General features: G+C 39.6%; 1 protein-coding gene across 1 annotated transcript; it reads right to left on the bottom strand.

Moving 5' to 3' along the window:
* Positions 1 to 3382: 3382 nt before the first annotated feature.
* Positions 3383 to 15879, bottom strand: sltm (SAFB-like, transcription modulator). Its single transcript, XM_055036464.1, has 20 exons — positions 15720 to 15879; positions 14755 to 14842; positions 14593 to 14648; positions 13260 to 13287; positions 11517 to 12084; positions 10871 to 10914; positions 10688 to 10782; positions 9979 to 10128; positions 9787 to 9896; positions 9553 to 9692; positions 9382 to 9479; positions 9227 to 9283; positions 8985 to 9130; positions 8718 to 8898; positions 7929 to 8053; positions 7220 to 7390; positions 6229 to 6513; positions 6057 to 6150; positions 4735 to 4883; positions 3383 to 4646 (listed from the first exon to the last, which is right to left on the bottom strand). Exons 1-20 carry the CDS (start codon positions 15852 to 15854, stop codon positions 4538 to 4540), a joined length of 2829 nt encoding a protein of 942 aa, XP_054892439.1. The 5' UTR covers positions 15855 to 15879; the 3' UTR covers positions 3383 to 4537.
* Positions 15880 to 16849: the final 970 nt, after the last annotated feature.

Here is a 16849-nt window from a genome sequence, read left to right as displayed (position 1 = left end):
GTGGCACGCGGTTGGCTGTGTTTCTGAGACAATCCATACATATTTTCCACAACAGAACTACTCTCAGGCCCTTTTTTATGAAGGGACATATCCTCACGTGTCTTTTCTAGCGCGTATGCTTTTTAACGGCACAGTTCCTCGGCCTGCAGTCGCTTTCTCAGTCACGGCTTTTGAGTACTTCTATATGTGCAAACGCAGAACTTTTGACACTTTGAAGAATTTAGCATGTCACTCTTAAGTTTTGATCCACGCACTAAAACCAATGAACTGGCTTCCCAAATAAAGACCACCTCGGACAGGGTTAAATAACATTAAGTGTGCGCACTTTTCATAGAGGTTTCTTTTTTTTTTTTTTGTGCAAGCGTAATTGTTTTGAGGTTGTTGTTTTTTGTTGTATTTTTTTATTTTTATTTTTTTTGCTTCATGCGTTTTGGCTAATTAGCTGAACACGCTGTTAGACATTCCAGTAGGTTTTGAGCAATGAAACAGGACTAAGGGAAATCTGGATTGCTTTATGTTGCTTTGAACGTGTGAAGTGACATGCCACCTCTTATTTCAAACATACTTTATCTTGATATTCCCGGTCACTATTCCCTGAATCTGATGTTTCAAGTGTTTTGCTTCATCCTGGGTTCTTTTGGTGAAATAATCAGAGGGATATTGTGTGTTCTGTGTCTCATAGTGGGTTCTTGTATGCTTTGTAAAAGTGATGGTGGGGTAAATGCTGTACAATTAGTATTTTGACAAGGTGATCGTGGAACATATGTATATATTTTTTTGCGATTGGTTTTGCACTGTTACATTAATATGCACTAACACGAAAAGAAACATACCTCATTTTCTATTGAACATTAATTGTGCAAGAGTGCTATTGTTCTTTTTTTCTTTCTTTTTTTTGTGGGGTACCTTTAAAAAACAAAATAAGATGTAAAAGAAAAACAACATGGCCAATTTATTTCTAATGTTGGTTACAGTTGGTCTTAAGCCAGTTGAGTAATTATTAATTGCTCAGCTAGTCTGAAAAGGGCTGTTTTGGCTCAGATGAGAAAGTTTGTGAGAAAGGTAGCACCAGTTCAACATAACTTGCTGCAATTTAATACACTACTCAGGTTAGTAGTACATCTGTCTTAAGGCTACCAATGTACATGATTGAGTAGCAACACATCGCTTATAGATAATGACTTTCGTATGATAAGGAAGTAGAGAAAAGATGTTGAAGGTAAAATTCTAGAGCTTGATTCTATTTGCGAAAACAAAAATGGTTAAAGGGCAAGTATCGTCACATTTGCAAATAAAAAAACGTGAGCACTGAAGAGTAGGCATGACGTTGCGTCTATGCCAAACTCGGGCATAACTCAATGTTCTCCCCAAAAAGTAATGACAGCAACGTTTAAGTTTATAAAGTCAAGTTTTGTCTTGGAGTCAGCAGAAATATCTGAGAGCAGTGGTTTGGATACCTAACCGGCTGGCACACTATGGAGGGATTTAAAAGCACTATGTCAGGAACTCAACCTGCCTGTAATAAACAACAGCAGCAAATTACAACTTGTGATGAGGCCTGTAGTTGGAAACACTAAAATTCTGCCCACATTCAGATGTTGTCTTTTCTGCTCCGAATCTGACCAGCATTGCTTATCTCCAGAATAGCCTACTTTAACTTCATAAGTGCAGCGAAAGTTCCTCTTTCCTCTACACACATGCTCTGTGACTCGTTAAGTTGTTAAACGTTATTCTGAATATTTAACTCTGTCTGCATTATGTTTTCCTATGGAAACATGTTTGGCCGTTAAAAAACACTTCAAGCTAATGCTAAACTTTAGATGGAAAGAAAGTTATAGTACTAATATACAGACAGGCTGTAGTCACACTTTATTTATAAAAAGAAACTAATTAGCACGACTAAAGCTAGTTATCGTGGCTAAATCTACATGTGGAGAAAAGCTGAACTGATCAACTGTATGCTCACAAACAACAGCTTGAGACACATCAGCGGTTGGGCTGTAGAGGCTATTATGACTCTAAAATATGATGATATTTGCCCTTTAAAAATTGGGTAGGTGTACTTCTAATTTAGGTAGCAATGTTTCAAGCCTGGTCCATAATCACACTACATAATGTTCTCAGAAACGCTTAAACTAAAATGCAGAACGGGAAAGGTTTGCGTTTTAACGAGTGAGTGTTACTGTAGCAGAGGAAGCTGTTCATTCGTTTGGCATGAGACACATCCAGAGTGCTGCAACAATCTGATAGATTCTTTTTGTTTTCTTTTCTTTGATGCAATATCAGACTCCCAGATTTAACTTTGTGAAGCATGTGTAAGTGGGGAATGAAATGTTAGGCACAAGGATGTTTTATTATTTACCACCATTAACTCCGCTGTCTGGTCTGTTATGTTTGAGTGTCACATAAACAAGCAAAACGACTTTTGTTTGAAAATATGGGAGGTTACTCATTGTTGTCAATTTCATTGATCATTATTTACTTAAATGACCAAATAATGTATGTAGCCTTTCACATTACAGTCACATATTGTATATGGTGATGTGTGTGTATATATATAAATATAAATATATATAACAAAATGCCTTATAGACGAGGGACATTCAACCTGATTAGAAGTTACCTGGATAATAAAAGAAAAATATCATCAAATGGTTTGAGGTCATTATGTCCAAGAAAACTTTCGTTTATTCCTTTGAAAACTTGAAACATGTGGTTTGGTTCCACAGGATGACGGAACTAAACTAAGACAAATGACATTTGAACCTGAATGTCCTTGGATTGTTTCCAAGAACAGACTTTTCATCTGACAACGGTGTAAATGTCAGACTGCTCAGATGACTGCAAATGTCAGAGGAATTTACACGCTTTGGGCTCAGTCTCTGATGTACGTTCTCAAAGATGCGCCGTAACGTCAACTTCAGCGTTCGCTTGAAACCTGGACAATTTATACATTATGAAACCCTGGGGAACGTAAAGTGCTTTTTAGCCATTTTCTAAAAATCCTGTAAATTTACTATACATTTACTTTAGGAAATTAGATTATTAAATGTTAGTTACAAATTTCAAGAGCTTATTTCTTTTGATAAAACACCAAAATTAAATTAAACTAAGATGAATAACATCTAACCCAAACAGTACAAAAACTGTCATGAACAAAGTTAAAATCTCACAACTTTCTGTGCAAAATTAAGGACACGGTTGCTGCTTCAATAACAAGATAGAAAACATTGGTGCTGCCAATTAATTTAAAACCTTCTCCATTAGTTTTGTCCAGGTTCTATTCTAGAACGTTATAGCCTAGTGGCAGAAAACCAGACAAAGATAGCTGCATAATTTCCATCTGAGCAGATTCAACCTAAAATGAAAGGTTGTGAAAAGCTAAAGACAACAGAATAACTGGTTTTATTTTATTAACTGTGTGCAGTTTGTCATTTTGTGTAAATAATTTCAAAAGCAGATCATTTTCACGTCATGTAAAGATCAGGAACTGAAAGATGCATTTACTCTATTTTTATAACCCTGATTACATACACAGAGCAGCACAGTGACGGGTAAAAATCCACTTCACTTATTAGTTTTGTTTTCTAATCAAGGTTTAATAACCAATAACATCCGGTGTGTGGTTAAGGTTACAAACATGACATCCAAAGTGGCGACTGGTGTAATTGAAAGGATAAAGCTTTGAAACGACAAAAGCAGTGAAATAACAGGAAACTCTGCACATGGTGGCCTAGTCAAAGCACTGTCCTCTTCACTTTAGTAGCAGCCTAGAGCTTTTAGAGCTTGTATTGTACCAAACTTTCCAAATCCAGATTGAAACTTTCAATAGAGGAACTGTTCTGTTTACAGACAAGGTAAAAAGACAAACAAAAATTAAAACAATGTAAAAAAAAAAACTCCATCGAGATGAGAACTGTTACTCAAATTATATTTGTAAAATGTCCACAGTTGAATTACGAAAGGAAAGGGATTTCCTCTCGCCGTTTCTCCTTAGCCAGACCTGAACACGATTCAGAGTCCTCAGGTGAACCATCACAGAGAGCACTTTACACAGCGCTGTTGTTCAAGCAGATTAGTTCATCTTTACAAATTTTAACACCTTCATTAAAGTACAACTTCCAAACAAAATAAAAAATATAAATAAAAAAAAAAAAAAAGGACTGTCATCCACTTCAATGAAACATCCAGATCCATCAGTTATTTTGAGTTCTATAATACACTGAAATAAAACCTTACACAGGAAACAGTAACACTATGCTAATGAAAATATACAAACACTTTAGAGAAGTTCTATGTCATAACTGGAAAACTTGTTACAAAGGCGCTGGGCTGTGCAGCAACTTCAGAAATATTAAAACGTGCACAGGGGCGTTTTGTGGCAACAGCAGAACTGAGGTCAACACTGTCCGTACAGATTAAAACAAGGGAATAAACCTCAACGCTGCTAATGTTCCACCCAAAACAGTTACTTTAAAAATAAAGTGTTCAGGAAAATCTTCAAATATCCAACGCTTTAAAGTGTCTGAAGTCGGTGTTAGAACGGCCGCGACGCTCCTTTGAAAGCCTTGAATCCGCCCACAGTGCCGCTGGAAATAGAGTTGTTGGTGATCTGTACGATCCGGCCCAGTCCTGACGAAGAGTGGCTGCAAAACGGACAATACATCCGTCAGGACCGTGACGAAGACCTTCCTTTAGGACTCTGATCATCAGCACTCTGTCTAATCTGTGTACCTGGAGGTAGCCATCATGCCGCCGCGGCTGTCTCCCATCCGCCGGCTGTCAGAAAACACCTGGGAGCCTGAGCCGCCGTGCCAGTCCTTCCTCAGTCCCTGATCCCGGCTGTGACGCTCCACCACAACCTGGCGCCCCGAGCTGAACGGCTGCAAACACAGACGAGTCAGGAGTCACTCGGTGTGCGCAAGCAGGAGCCAAATCCAAAGATTTTTCACAAGGCAAGTTCAATCTCTTGATTTTAAATCAGCTGAATTAATCATGATAGAGAAGTCAAGTAAAAATGCATATTTGGTCTGTCATGATTTGTCCACAACCTGAAAGCATCTATTAGTCTTTCTATTAGTCTCGCAACAAGACTGGGCTCAACATCTGGCACAATAACTAATTCTGCTGGATGATAAATTGTCCCAAAGATTATTGCAATAAACAATGATGTTAAAGTTTTGAGATGATTTTCAAGTGGTTCTGGCATAATGCAGGTTCACTCTCTTAAAAAAACTCTACATTTTGATTTCTAATAAACACTGGATCTGGAAGACATTTTAAATAGTAAAAATAAATAAAACAGAACTAAATAAAAATAATTATGAAGTCTCTGTGAACAAAACTGGGGTTAGTTGATACTAACCCCTGTTAGTCTCAACTAACTGGGGTTAGTTGAGAGTCTAGTCTCTATCGAGACTAGACTTCACTTCAACTACTTAAATACAACAGTCTCAGGAATCTGTTTAATTTTCTTTATCTTTTAAACCTTTTGCAGATTTGGGTTGGAAGTACTTCTTTTAACGGGTTTGTTTCAAAAACAATTTGAGCGGCCTAGCCAAAGTCCTGGCTTTGGTCTGATAGTGAATCAGATGAAGGAGCTAAAGATTAGGGTGATGGCAAGCAGCTCCTCCAACCTGAAGTTCCTAAAAATACCAGCGGAAATAAGAGAAAGGTGCCAAGCAGTTACAGAGAGGAATCTAACAAGCGATTCATCTTTCCAGACACAAACTTCTTAGCTAAAATAAAAATTTAAAGACTCAAAATCTGTAACTGTTTGCTGCCACTTCCACAGATATACAGTTTTTAAGTGATGTGTTCATATTGAATAGGATAAACTCATATTTAGTCTGACTTTAAATTAGATTCACAGTTTTCAAAGTTTCAATTTCCTTCAGTCTCATCTGCATCAACATGAATATTTCCATTTTTTAGGTTTTGTTATCCTGTTTATACAGATATAGACTCATTTCATTAACCAATAAATGTTTCCCTTAAAATATTTAGTGTTTTAATAATTAAAAAAAAAAAGAACTGAACTGTCTTTAGAAACTCACCTGCTCATTCATCCCCATGGCTTGACCTCTGTTATTAAAGCCGCTTCTCCCGGCGTCTCTGCCAGGACGATCGTCACGCATACGCATCGGCCCTCTGCACGAAGCACAGCTTTATGAAGCGCAGCTTCCAAAAGCTGCTGAATGAACTGCAGCTTCATTAACAGCTTCTTACCTCAAGTCCCCCTTGCTGGAATTTATTCCTCCATCATTCTTCCATCCTGCACCGCCGTCCCTCGGCGGGCGGTTGTGCGACATGGCAGGGATCGGAGGTCTGGCTCCCAGGGGCGGCGGGCGCCGCTCGTCCCTGTCCCTCCGGTCCGTGTCCGCGCGGACCGGAGGAGGCTCGGGTCTGTGGACTGCGTCGTAGTTCTTTGGGTATCTATCGAAGCCGGAACCCTCTCTGTGAGGAGCCGGCCGACTCTTCTTTGCCTCTGGTTCGCCCTCGAATCTATTACGTCTTGGAAAAGAAACAGCAATATTGGATTTATCAGCAACTAACAAGCAAAAAACAAAACAGAGGAGGGGCCAATTTATCCTTTGGTTGGAGAGCAACATTAAAAGTGACAATGCGTTTTCTAGAATTGGCTACAATACGACAGGTTTCACATGTTTTGTGAAACCTGGGCTTTTATCTTTCTTGCATGAAAAGATTCTAGTCTGCTCAATTTGCCAATCTGGAGCCTCTTTTCACTTTAAATCCAAATAAGCTTCTGCTGGCCACGCCCCCATCTCAGCGTTTGAATCCGGATATGAAAATGGCTGCAAACAAATCTTTGAAAAGCAGAAGTGGAGCCTCCTGCACAAGCAACAAGGAAACAGCAAGTGGTTTCTGGATGTTGGGTCAACAAAACACTCGTCTTTTCCAGCAGCTATTGTCAGACCAAACCTGCTGGAACTCCTGGGGTTGCTAGGTAAAGGCGTAGTGCCGCTAACACTTTGGGAGTATTTTTTTTAAGGGTCCAAACTAATTCTATTAACTATAATAAAGTCAAATAACGGAGTGCTTCTGTTGAGCTTTAAACATTACATTCAGCAGAACCTTTTACTGACATCTACTTAAAGAGCTGCTGAGGAGTGATCATCAGGAATAGATACAAGAATATGATCAGCTTGATATACACAGCTACAGTTCTACTCCAAAAACTACTGGAGTAATCACATACCTGTCAAACGTGTTGGGCTGCTGGCCAGCGTCTGGAAAACGGCCCCTCTCCCGAGGATTTGTGTTGGGGAAGCGGTTCTGCTGCCGGTTGTAATTGGAGCCCTGGTTCAGACGGACCTCCGACTCGGGATGCATTTTTTTGTTGCCATTCCAGTAGGGATCATCCCGCCGACTGAAACAGGAAGCACGGATCAATCCTACATGACAGATATGTTAACTCAAGGAACGATGAGAGTTAAATCCATGATGAAATTATGAATGATTTGGAAAGACACTAGTAGCTACTTACAGGATTACAAAGTACTAAATATAAAATCTCATGAATGGCATGACGCTTTATACACATTTAGTTATCAGAAGTATGGCAGTCCTCTAATATGTATAAATACATAAAAAAAGGTGTGACAAGTTTATAAAGTAGTAAGAGGTATTTATTAATGCACAGAGCTTTGCAAGCCTTTTAATGAGGCTGAAATATAAACCCTGGAAGTTACTCCTTTAATGTCTGTTTTCTAATGTGCTTATTAAAATCATCTTTTTTGTCATTTTATTTTAATTTACAATCCCACTCAGTTGTAATCCAACTTTGATTAGCAACATCTCGCCTTTCCCGGTTTTCAAACCATCAAGAGATGTGACTTGGATTTTCTCAAATCTCAGTTCACAATTCCAAACCAATGAAAAACGAGGGCGACCAAAACGATAAATACCCGTGTTCCACCTCTCGTCCTCTCTTCAGATTATTTCTCTTCTCTTGCTCAAAGCGGAGCTGCTCCTGCTGCCGCCGAAGCTCCTCTCGTTCGCGCGCCATGCGCTCTGCTTCTTTACGCCGCTCCTTCAAAATAAAAGAATAATTTGTTTGGATTTGACTCAACTGCCAACACGAACACCGTCTTCTGTAGCAAAATGATGCAAGTTCAAAAATACCACTTCTTGTATAGTTTGTTCTTCGCCATGATGGCAGATGAGCTCTCAGCTGTGTCCAGAAAAAAGTGTATTGTATTGTAGCATTATTTACATTCATTTTCTTATGTTAGTCGTGTATTTAGCAAAGTGAGCTTCTTCTACATTTATATCTTGTACACTTAAAACTGTGCAAGTTCTATCAACTTCCATCTAGGAAGGAAAGAATGATTTTTATGGTTCAAAAGTTTCTCAGTGTTCAGGAATGCTTTTCTTTAGGAGGAAGGTAGAAAGTTATTCGACCTAAAGTTTTAAAACGTTGAATCTCCTGCATGAATATCTGCTCATTTCTAATGTGTCGGTGTTTGAGTGAACTACAGAGGAAGACATGAGGCAGTGCATGCAGTTCAACAGCAGTAAATATGTTGAAACGAAAAAGAGCCAAAATGAAAGGGTGTGTCCGATACGTTTGAGCATCGGCTAAATCTCGACCACTCCAGAGTGTGAAACCCCATTGTTCCTTCAATCTATTGTTAAACCCGCCGCACAGTGTTTTCCTGAACCAAACTGGGTGAGTTGGTTCACGTTCCTTTTACCTGCTCGATGCGAATCCTCTCCCTCTCAAGCCTCTCCCTCTCCAGGCGTTCCCGTTCCAGTTTCTGTCTCTCCATTTCCAGTCTCTGGCGCTCCCGGAGCAGAATCTCCCGTTCTTCCCGCTCACGCATCAGACGGACTCGCTCACGTTCCCGCCGTTCCTGCTCTGCAATTTCACGCCGCCTGCACAGGAGGAAAAGTACATTTTAACCTTAGTATTCAGGGTTTTTTTTCTTTGAAGATATTTGTTAATCGACGCTTGAAAATACCTGCGCAGCTCTGCAGCTCTGTGGAAGCGCTCCATTTGCTCACGCATCCGCTGCTCTTTCTGCTCCTTGAACTTGTCAAAAGGCAGAATGACCATTTCTCCCCCTTTGTTGTGAAAGGATTGCCGCTTCTCCCTCAGCATTTGTACCTGAGGAAAGAATTATTTAAACGTAAAGATTCAATCTTGGGGGGGAGGGAGCTCGTTAAATGTAATTTTTAGTGTTTAGGAAGAGTAAAGTTTAACCTCTTCAGGAGGAATCAGCCACCTGGGACGCCTGTCAAAGTTGGGGTTCATAAATGGCTGGGAAAAAAAAAAAAGCAGCAAAAACATTTTTTTTTACTTAATGTCCTCTTTATAAATATAATACAAAACATTAAAAAACCCAAATCAAACCTTACTTTGTTAAAATATCTTCCGGTTCTAAAAGGCCTTTTTTCAAAGCCCCCGTCTCCTTTAGGATCATCTTCATCTGTCGACTTCCCAGGGCTCTTGGTTTCTGAAAGAAAACGAGTGATTAGCCAAAGTAGAGACTTGGTGATAAACTAAAATCCTCTCTGCTGAAAACTCACGGCCACGCTTTCTGTCGTCTCTCTTTGAAGACTCTTGATCGGAGCTCGATGAGCCACTTTTTGAATCCTGCTTCTTGACTGAATCCTTGTCTGACAGCTTATCAGATTTCTTTTCTTCTTTTTTGTAAGTTAGCTGTGCTCTAAATAATCATTGAATTTGACAAAAAGGATCAATTAAATATTAATGCATGAGTAACAATCATTTCAAAAGATTAACTCAAAATGATCACTCACTTGTTTGGCAGTTTAGCTCCAGTAAAGCTGTTCTTGTTGGATTTGCTGGATCCTGCTTTGTCCTCCGCTTCTTTCTTTGAGGGCTCCTTTTTGAACGGATCGTTTTTAGCCTTTTAAAGATACAAACAAAAGTTGAAAGTATGGATAAGATTTAACAAGGAAGCATTTGAGGAACTTGAATGCCTCGCCTACCCTTTCAACATAAATCTGCTGTCCATGGAGCTCTGTGCAGTCGAGATGGGAGATGCAGCGCGTCACTTCGGTGCCGGACGACATCGTCACCAAGCCGTAACATTTTGAACCCGGGCTGCGAGCGTTCGTGACGACCTTAGCACTCAGAACCTGTTGAAAACATTTTTTAGGAGCCCTTAGAGAACATCTCTGCATTTCTTTCTTTAAGTGTTTTACTCTCAACTGGGTTGTTTAACATCTGCTGGCGTTTCAAACAGTCCCACATTTCCACACCGAGGACTGAAGTGATTAATCGGTCATTGAAATAATCGTCTAATTTGGTAATCCTACTCAATGCCTACTTAAAAAAAATTCCATTTGAAAAAAAAAAAAAAAAGCAAAAATTGTGCGGAATAAATGTATATTTTACATTTAAGCTAAAGAAACCTGTCTTTAAGTACGTTTTAGTCAAAACTCCTTAAGTGGCAAGTTTAGCTTCACCTGGTTCAAATTTACTAAAGGAAAGCTGTGATATTGAATTTTAGGCAATCCAATGTTTCTTATTTTAAAAAGAAATAATCATTTATTTGCATATTTTAATATTTTTCTAACATTGTATAAAAGGTATGTAAAATCTATACAATGTGCCCATTTTTTAAATCCAATTAATCGTCAAAATAAATCAAATAACTGATGAATAAAATAATTGTTAGTTGCTGCCTCATCTTACCTTCCCATATTTGCCAAACAGGTTCTTTAAATCAGCTGCTTTGGTATTTGAAGAAAGGCCGCTCACCCACACGTTACGAGAGGAGCTGCTCACCCCTGCAGATAGAGATTTTTAAACACGTTTTTAGTATTAATTGCAAGACTAATGCCAAAAGGTTGGATGTTGATTATTTAAGTGCCGTACCCTTTTCATCCTTTGCTGCTTTTCCATCTCTGTCTCTTGAAGAGCTAGAACATGAATGTTACAAAACCAAACAGGAAATGAGTGAAGGCAATAAAAGCAATGACAAGGGAAAAAAAAAAACATCCATCTAGTGGATTAAACGGCATCTTTTCAACGGTCGAGGAAGAAAAAGAAAAAAAAATCCTTTAGGCAAGACGTGGATCTGAGCCATTGTCTGAAAGGCTTCATGGTTTTTCCAGTGGCGTGATGGGTCAGGTGGTTAGCCAATTTTTAATCCCTGGGTCAATGAAATCTTCAGTGGTCTGGTCATCGTCAGCAAATCATTGGACCAAAAAAAAAGTTTTTTTTCATGGAGGCTAATGCTGTTTTTACACTGCCTTGTGTAAAAACTGCAAAAGATTTTAAAAACTTCTCGAACGGTCAAAGTAACAAAATAAGAGTTGTTTTCTTGTCTCCGGGTTAATTTGATATACGTTAACCAACTTCAGAGAAATACAGCAAAGCAGCAAACTGCAGGGTAAGGTACATCAGTGAATACTTCCCTTATGGCAAAAAATAAAAATCATCTTGACGCTACCCACAATGCTGCGCTCTTAGTGTGGTGGACTTGGTAGTAGAATCAAAGAACTGACATAGAAAGACAAACCTCTTTGCTTGACCTGAGGCCCCAGTGGCAGACGGGCCTTTCTTCCCAGAATCCTTTTCTTTATCTTCGGTTTCAGCCTTCATCATGGCGTCTTTATTCGTGGGCTCGTCATCGTCTTTCGTACCATCTTCCTCCATGTCTTCATCCTTCATGTCATCATCTTGGCCCGTCTTGGCACAAGTCTCAGTGCCCTTCTCTGCCTCTGTATCTGGAAGTTTCACATGTTTACCTGTTTCCAGGAGGTCGTCGCCATCAACATCCAGGGTGATGGCGTCTTCGTTTTGGATTGAGACGGACAGGTGATCGTCCTCCGCTTCTCTAGAGGAGCTCAAGGTTTCAGCGTCCCTCTCAGCCTCTTCTGTCTCTGCCTCGGCCTCAGCCTCTGGTTCCGGTTCTGGGTCTGCATCTTCATCCACCTCTGCATCTGCATCTACCTCTGGGTCGGGCTCTGAGTCAGCGTCAGCCGCCATGGTTTCAGACTCTGGCTCAGGCTCAGAGTGAGCGAGGCTGTCCTCACACGGTGGAGGCTTTGAATTTTCGCGACTACCATCATCGGTATCAGTTACATCTGAGGGATTTAACAAGGATAAACATGGCAAACAGACATCTTAACATTGACATGTCGCATGTTACTTGACCTACAAAAGTAGAATATAAAGCACATTCAGTGTTAATGGTCATCGAGGGCGCAGATACCACAGGAAGACAACACACACAATCTTCACTGAAAACATGGGATGAGTTGAGGTTCGTTGCTTGACTTCGACTGCAGTCATTTTTCGTAGTGGAGGTGTAGCTGTTCACCAGGTGAAAACAATTATACCAAGTCCATATATGGAGTTAGGACATCTTTTTTTTTTTCTTCTCCAATATGCATCAGAGTTCAGTCTATAAAATCTCATGGAGGGTTTAAGTGCTCTTCCAATATTTCTTCAGTTGTGAAGGAAAGTGTCCCACCAACAAAAACGCTTTGTCGTCAAGTGAAGCTTGCAGCAAGGAGTCCAGTCACCGGTCCACAATAAGCGTGTCCTTTAAGTGGAGCAGTCCATCCATTCCAGTCTCAGTTAAAAATGAATGTGGTCCAGCGTCTCTTCCTGTACGCAGCAAAGCGGGACGTCCGTCTACTGGATAGAAAACGTCCTCCATGCGGCGCTGCCTTTAGACACAAGGCCTTGGCATCATTATAAGTGAATGCAGCAGTCCTTGTCTTTAGCTGATCCAAGCTCATTCATTCAATTCCAGTTTCCCCTTGATCAAACCTGTAAAATGGTGCCTGACTCCAGTGGACAAAACGTAGATTCATTCATATGCTTTACCAGTACAGTTATCACAGGTCTATCCAATCATGTCAGTCACTGCTAGAAGCGTTGTGATCTTGAAATGGCTTGCTTTTTCATCTGCTGGGACATGAAATGTCCTCACGAAACGTCGATCTTCATAAAAAGTTGGGACTCCAGAGACAACTGAACTTATCGCAGCAGCAAATAATCAACTGGATGCATAAAGATTAAGGCGACCCAGACCTGAGGATACACTGCATCTCCAAAAAGGTAAGGAAACCACACAATTGGTTCTTCAACGATATTTAAAGTATTCCACCATTACTCTAGTTAGCGCAGCACTAGCAAACGCATTTAGCACCATCTGATGAAACTTAGCAAGAAGCTTTATCATCACAGGAGTTTGGAGTTTAAAAAAAAGGAAAAGAAATTACCATGAAACGTTAATTGGCAGCATACATACCCTTTTCTGATTCATACTCTTCAACTTCCTAGAAAAAAAAAAAAAACGAGAATAGTAAGAGTTGAAACCATTTCCCCCCCACATATAAACATCACTGCTATTCTATTATGGTATTTCTTTTACATCAGCATTAAGAAAAAAATCTGAAAAAAGCTTGCCATTTGTTATAGTCATCTGGAAACTAAAAGGCTCTGAAGAAACACCATCAATTTTCACCTCACATCAACTCTGTAGTTTATTTGGCATCATGTCAGCTGGGACAGCGAAGATTACAAATGGGCTGGTGTATTTACACGCCGCATTTTTTCTCTCTCAGCCAAAAGAGTGATTGCAGGAATGAGGGGGAGCTAATCAAGCTGAATTTGGAGAGTCAGGGAGTTTTCGCTACACTAAGGCAGGAATTCAGCACAGTACACCACAGCCACGTCAAAACAAAATGTTTTTGCGAAGTATGAGTGCTGTTTATTTTGACTTTTCATTTCATAATTTAGCAGTTCTGGTCTAAAGAACCTGGCTGATACAAAATGTTTAGTGTCGCCAATGCATCCTTTCCTTGGGGACATTTTGCATGAACTTTAAAAGCTGATGATTAAATTCCAATCATCTCTAATCTATTCCAATCTTTCTCAGCTGATGGGTCACTATGTTCTTATCCAGGTCTAAAAAAATGTCAAGGGAACAAAAACAAAAAAAGAAAAAACAACAACTAAAGACATGAATAAATGTAGTCTTATCTATTGAATTTCCTTACAGAAAGGAGCCGATAAAGTCCTGCAATCCAACTTCAACTCATCGTTTTACATGTGTCAATTAGGAGTGGTGAAATGCAGGTATCAGGCAGTCTGATTCAGATATTCTACTTCCTTTCTTAAACAAAGGTGTGCCCAAGTTACACTGCCAAGCAACAGAGAATCAGCTGGTGGCATCATTATGTGACTACAAGCTGAAACTAAGGATGTAAGCCTCTCTCAGTTCTGGTGCTGCACAGGGATGACCGTGTATCCTTTCCCTACTACCATGCAACACTATTTCTGAATTCATCTTCTCAGCTCTAGTTTAACTGGAGAAAACAGAGACGGACTGGACATTTGGCATCACTCCAGAACTTTTAGATGTGCCTCTGCTGCATCACACCTGAATAGAATAATTAGGTCATTAGCAAAGCTCTGGAGAACTTCTCTACACAAGGAGGAGGTAATTATTAAACCTTTGCATTCAAGTGTTTTGTACCTGTGGCACATCTAAAAACTGCAGGACAGCGGCCCTCTAGGACTGGAGTTTCACACCTGTGCTCCAGAGTGTCGTGATTATGATTAATGCATGCTACACTCACCTTGGAAGACACGTCTTCTTCCACGGTATTTTCCAAATCAGAATCTGATTTCTTCCCTGAAAGATTAAGTACATGCATGTACTATGGAGTCAGTACATGAAACTTAATAAGCACCATTCACATTCAGTTGAAACGATAAAATAATGAGTTGACCAGCATTACCTCTGGATTTCCCACTTAACCTCGCGGATGAATCAGTCGACTGAGGAGTCGGAATGTACTCTGGGTCACCGCCTTCATCTTCAATAGCCTTAAAAAGATATTTTTGCAGATGAAAAAAAAATCCAGCCATCAACTTACTACCGTACTTACAAATGCGAGATTATTTAAAACGCAATCCAAAATCTTGGTATAATTCAAATATATTACATCCAAGAGGGTGGGCACAAATGTGAGAAATTAACCACAAATCCGTACACCCCTCATCTATACCACTGTTTGTGCAAAAGGCAGAGATGTGTTACTAGTCCTTCACATGGCAACAAAGACGAACTGGACATTTAAAAAAGACACTGGATGGCAATTCAGAGAAACCAGTTAAACTATCAAGAATCCATATATTCATTTTTTTGACTCGAGGAGAAAGTCTGAGTACCCGAAGTGACGCCACAAATGCAGGGAGAGGGCATGCAAACTCCATCCCTAAAGACTTCAGGCCGGGATTTGGATCCAGGACATGCGAGCCTGTATTTCAGCAGCTGAGGCTAATCACGTGTAATTTGCAACACCAGTTCATGCCCCTTTCATTTCAAATAAAAGATGCACAGGTCAACGATTAGTATTTTTTCCTCAAACGTAGATTTTCCGTTTGGCACCAGTTTATGGCGAGTTTTCACTTTTCCATTTTTTACGTGAATTCAATGCGATAGCCGTTGAAGATTGAACCGAACATATTTACTATTTACCTATTAATTTACAAAACAAGACTGCGCCTACGTTCACGTTTGGGAAATACAAGAACCGGAGGCTGAAGGTTAAACCGTATGAGTGGTTATTTATCGGCCTGGACAAAAGTAGAGCGGCTGGAAAGACCGTCACAACATTAGCTAGGATTAGCACTAGCCTCTCTGCACCACACACAGAACTCACTCAACCGTGCTGCTAAAACAACGGATTCGTTCACTTACTTGCTTAAGCCTTGAGAGCAAAACACTTTTTACTCCAAACGTGTCCAAGCCCCTTCTTTTGAGCTCGGATTTTAGATCGACAACCCTTAATTCGGATATTTTCTTTGAATCCGTTGAAATGGCACCCGACGCCATTTTACCTCTAGATTAGCGAGACGGTTTCTTCCTCGTGGTCTTTGGTCAAATGCCACAGCGCCGCCTACTGTCAGTGCACTGACTTAACTACTGTAACCCTCCCCCAAAAATTGCTTTTCTGGAATGTCACAAAGACTCAAAATACTGTTGCAAAAATAATCCTTCATAAGAACAAAGTAACACTGTTTTACTGTATTGCTTGGCAGTTCAACATACAAATAAAACACAAAAGCATGAGATACAGTTTGACTCATTAGCTCACCAACACAAACACTGAGATTAAATGTATTCATACATTATAGAGCTGCTCAGCAAACCCATTACTTTTTTCCTTGACTCTAGTATATTCCCTAGTGTATTCAAGTGAGACCTTGAAAAGTAGATTAAATCACACTGGGATTAAACTCCACATAAGCAGGCTCCAGATAAGATGTGAACAGTGAATTATTGGCGCTTTGTGGTGAATTTACTGTATTTACATCATTGTGCTAGGATTATAATTACCCCTCAGATTACATGTACCAGACATATATTTATTTCTTGATATCTTTTATTTTAAACAGCTATTTTGTGAAAATAATTTGTAAATATGACTCTTTGAATGTACGAGTCTACGAGTGCTTAACACTGAACCTCATAGTGAGACAATATTGTCTGAGTCTTTATTTTTTTACATTTTACCTGAGTCTTGTGTAATAAAGGATGAAATGTAGGGTTACTTTATTCATCTAACAGTAAAACCTTCTCATTGTTACATTTTATTGTGTTTTTAGTCAATAGTGGAACCCAAAATGAAAAGCTGAAGTAATTGTCCTCAATATATTGTTAAAAAATGTGTAGTAAAGATACATTCACAAAACATATACTTTAAAATGCTATTAACATATTACAATGAAATCCATGTTGGTAATTCTTTAGAGTAAATCAGTTTTGCAATAAAAAATTGAATTATTTATTTATGTGAACATTAATGCTACGTCTACATGTTAAAAGGG

This window comes from Poeciliopsis prolifica, unplaced genomic scaffold (genome assembly GCF_027474105.1).
Source record: "Poeciliopsis prolifica strain line A6 unplaced genomic scaffold, Auburn_PproV2 SCAFFOLD011, whole genome shotgun sequence".
NCBI classification, from domain to species: Eukaryota; Metazoa; Chordata; class Actinopteri; order Cyprinodontiformes; family Poeciliidae; genus Poeciliopsis; species Poeciliopsis prolifica.
This window is presented reverse-complemented; position numbering and strand designations above follow the sequence as displayed.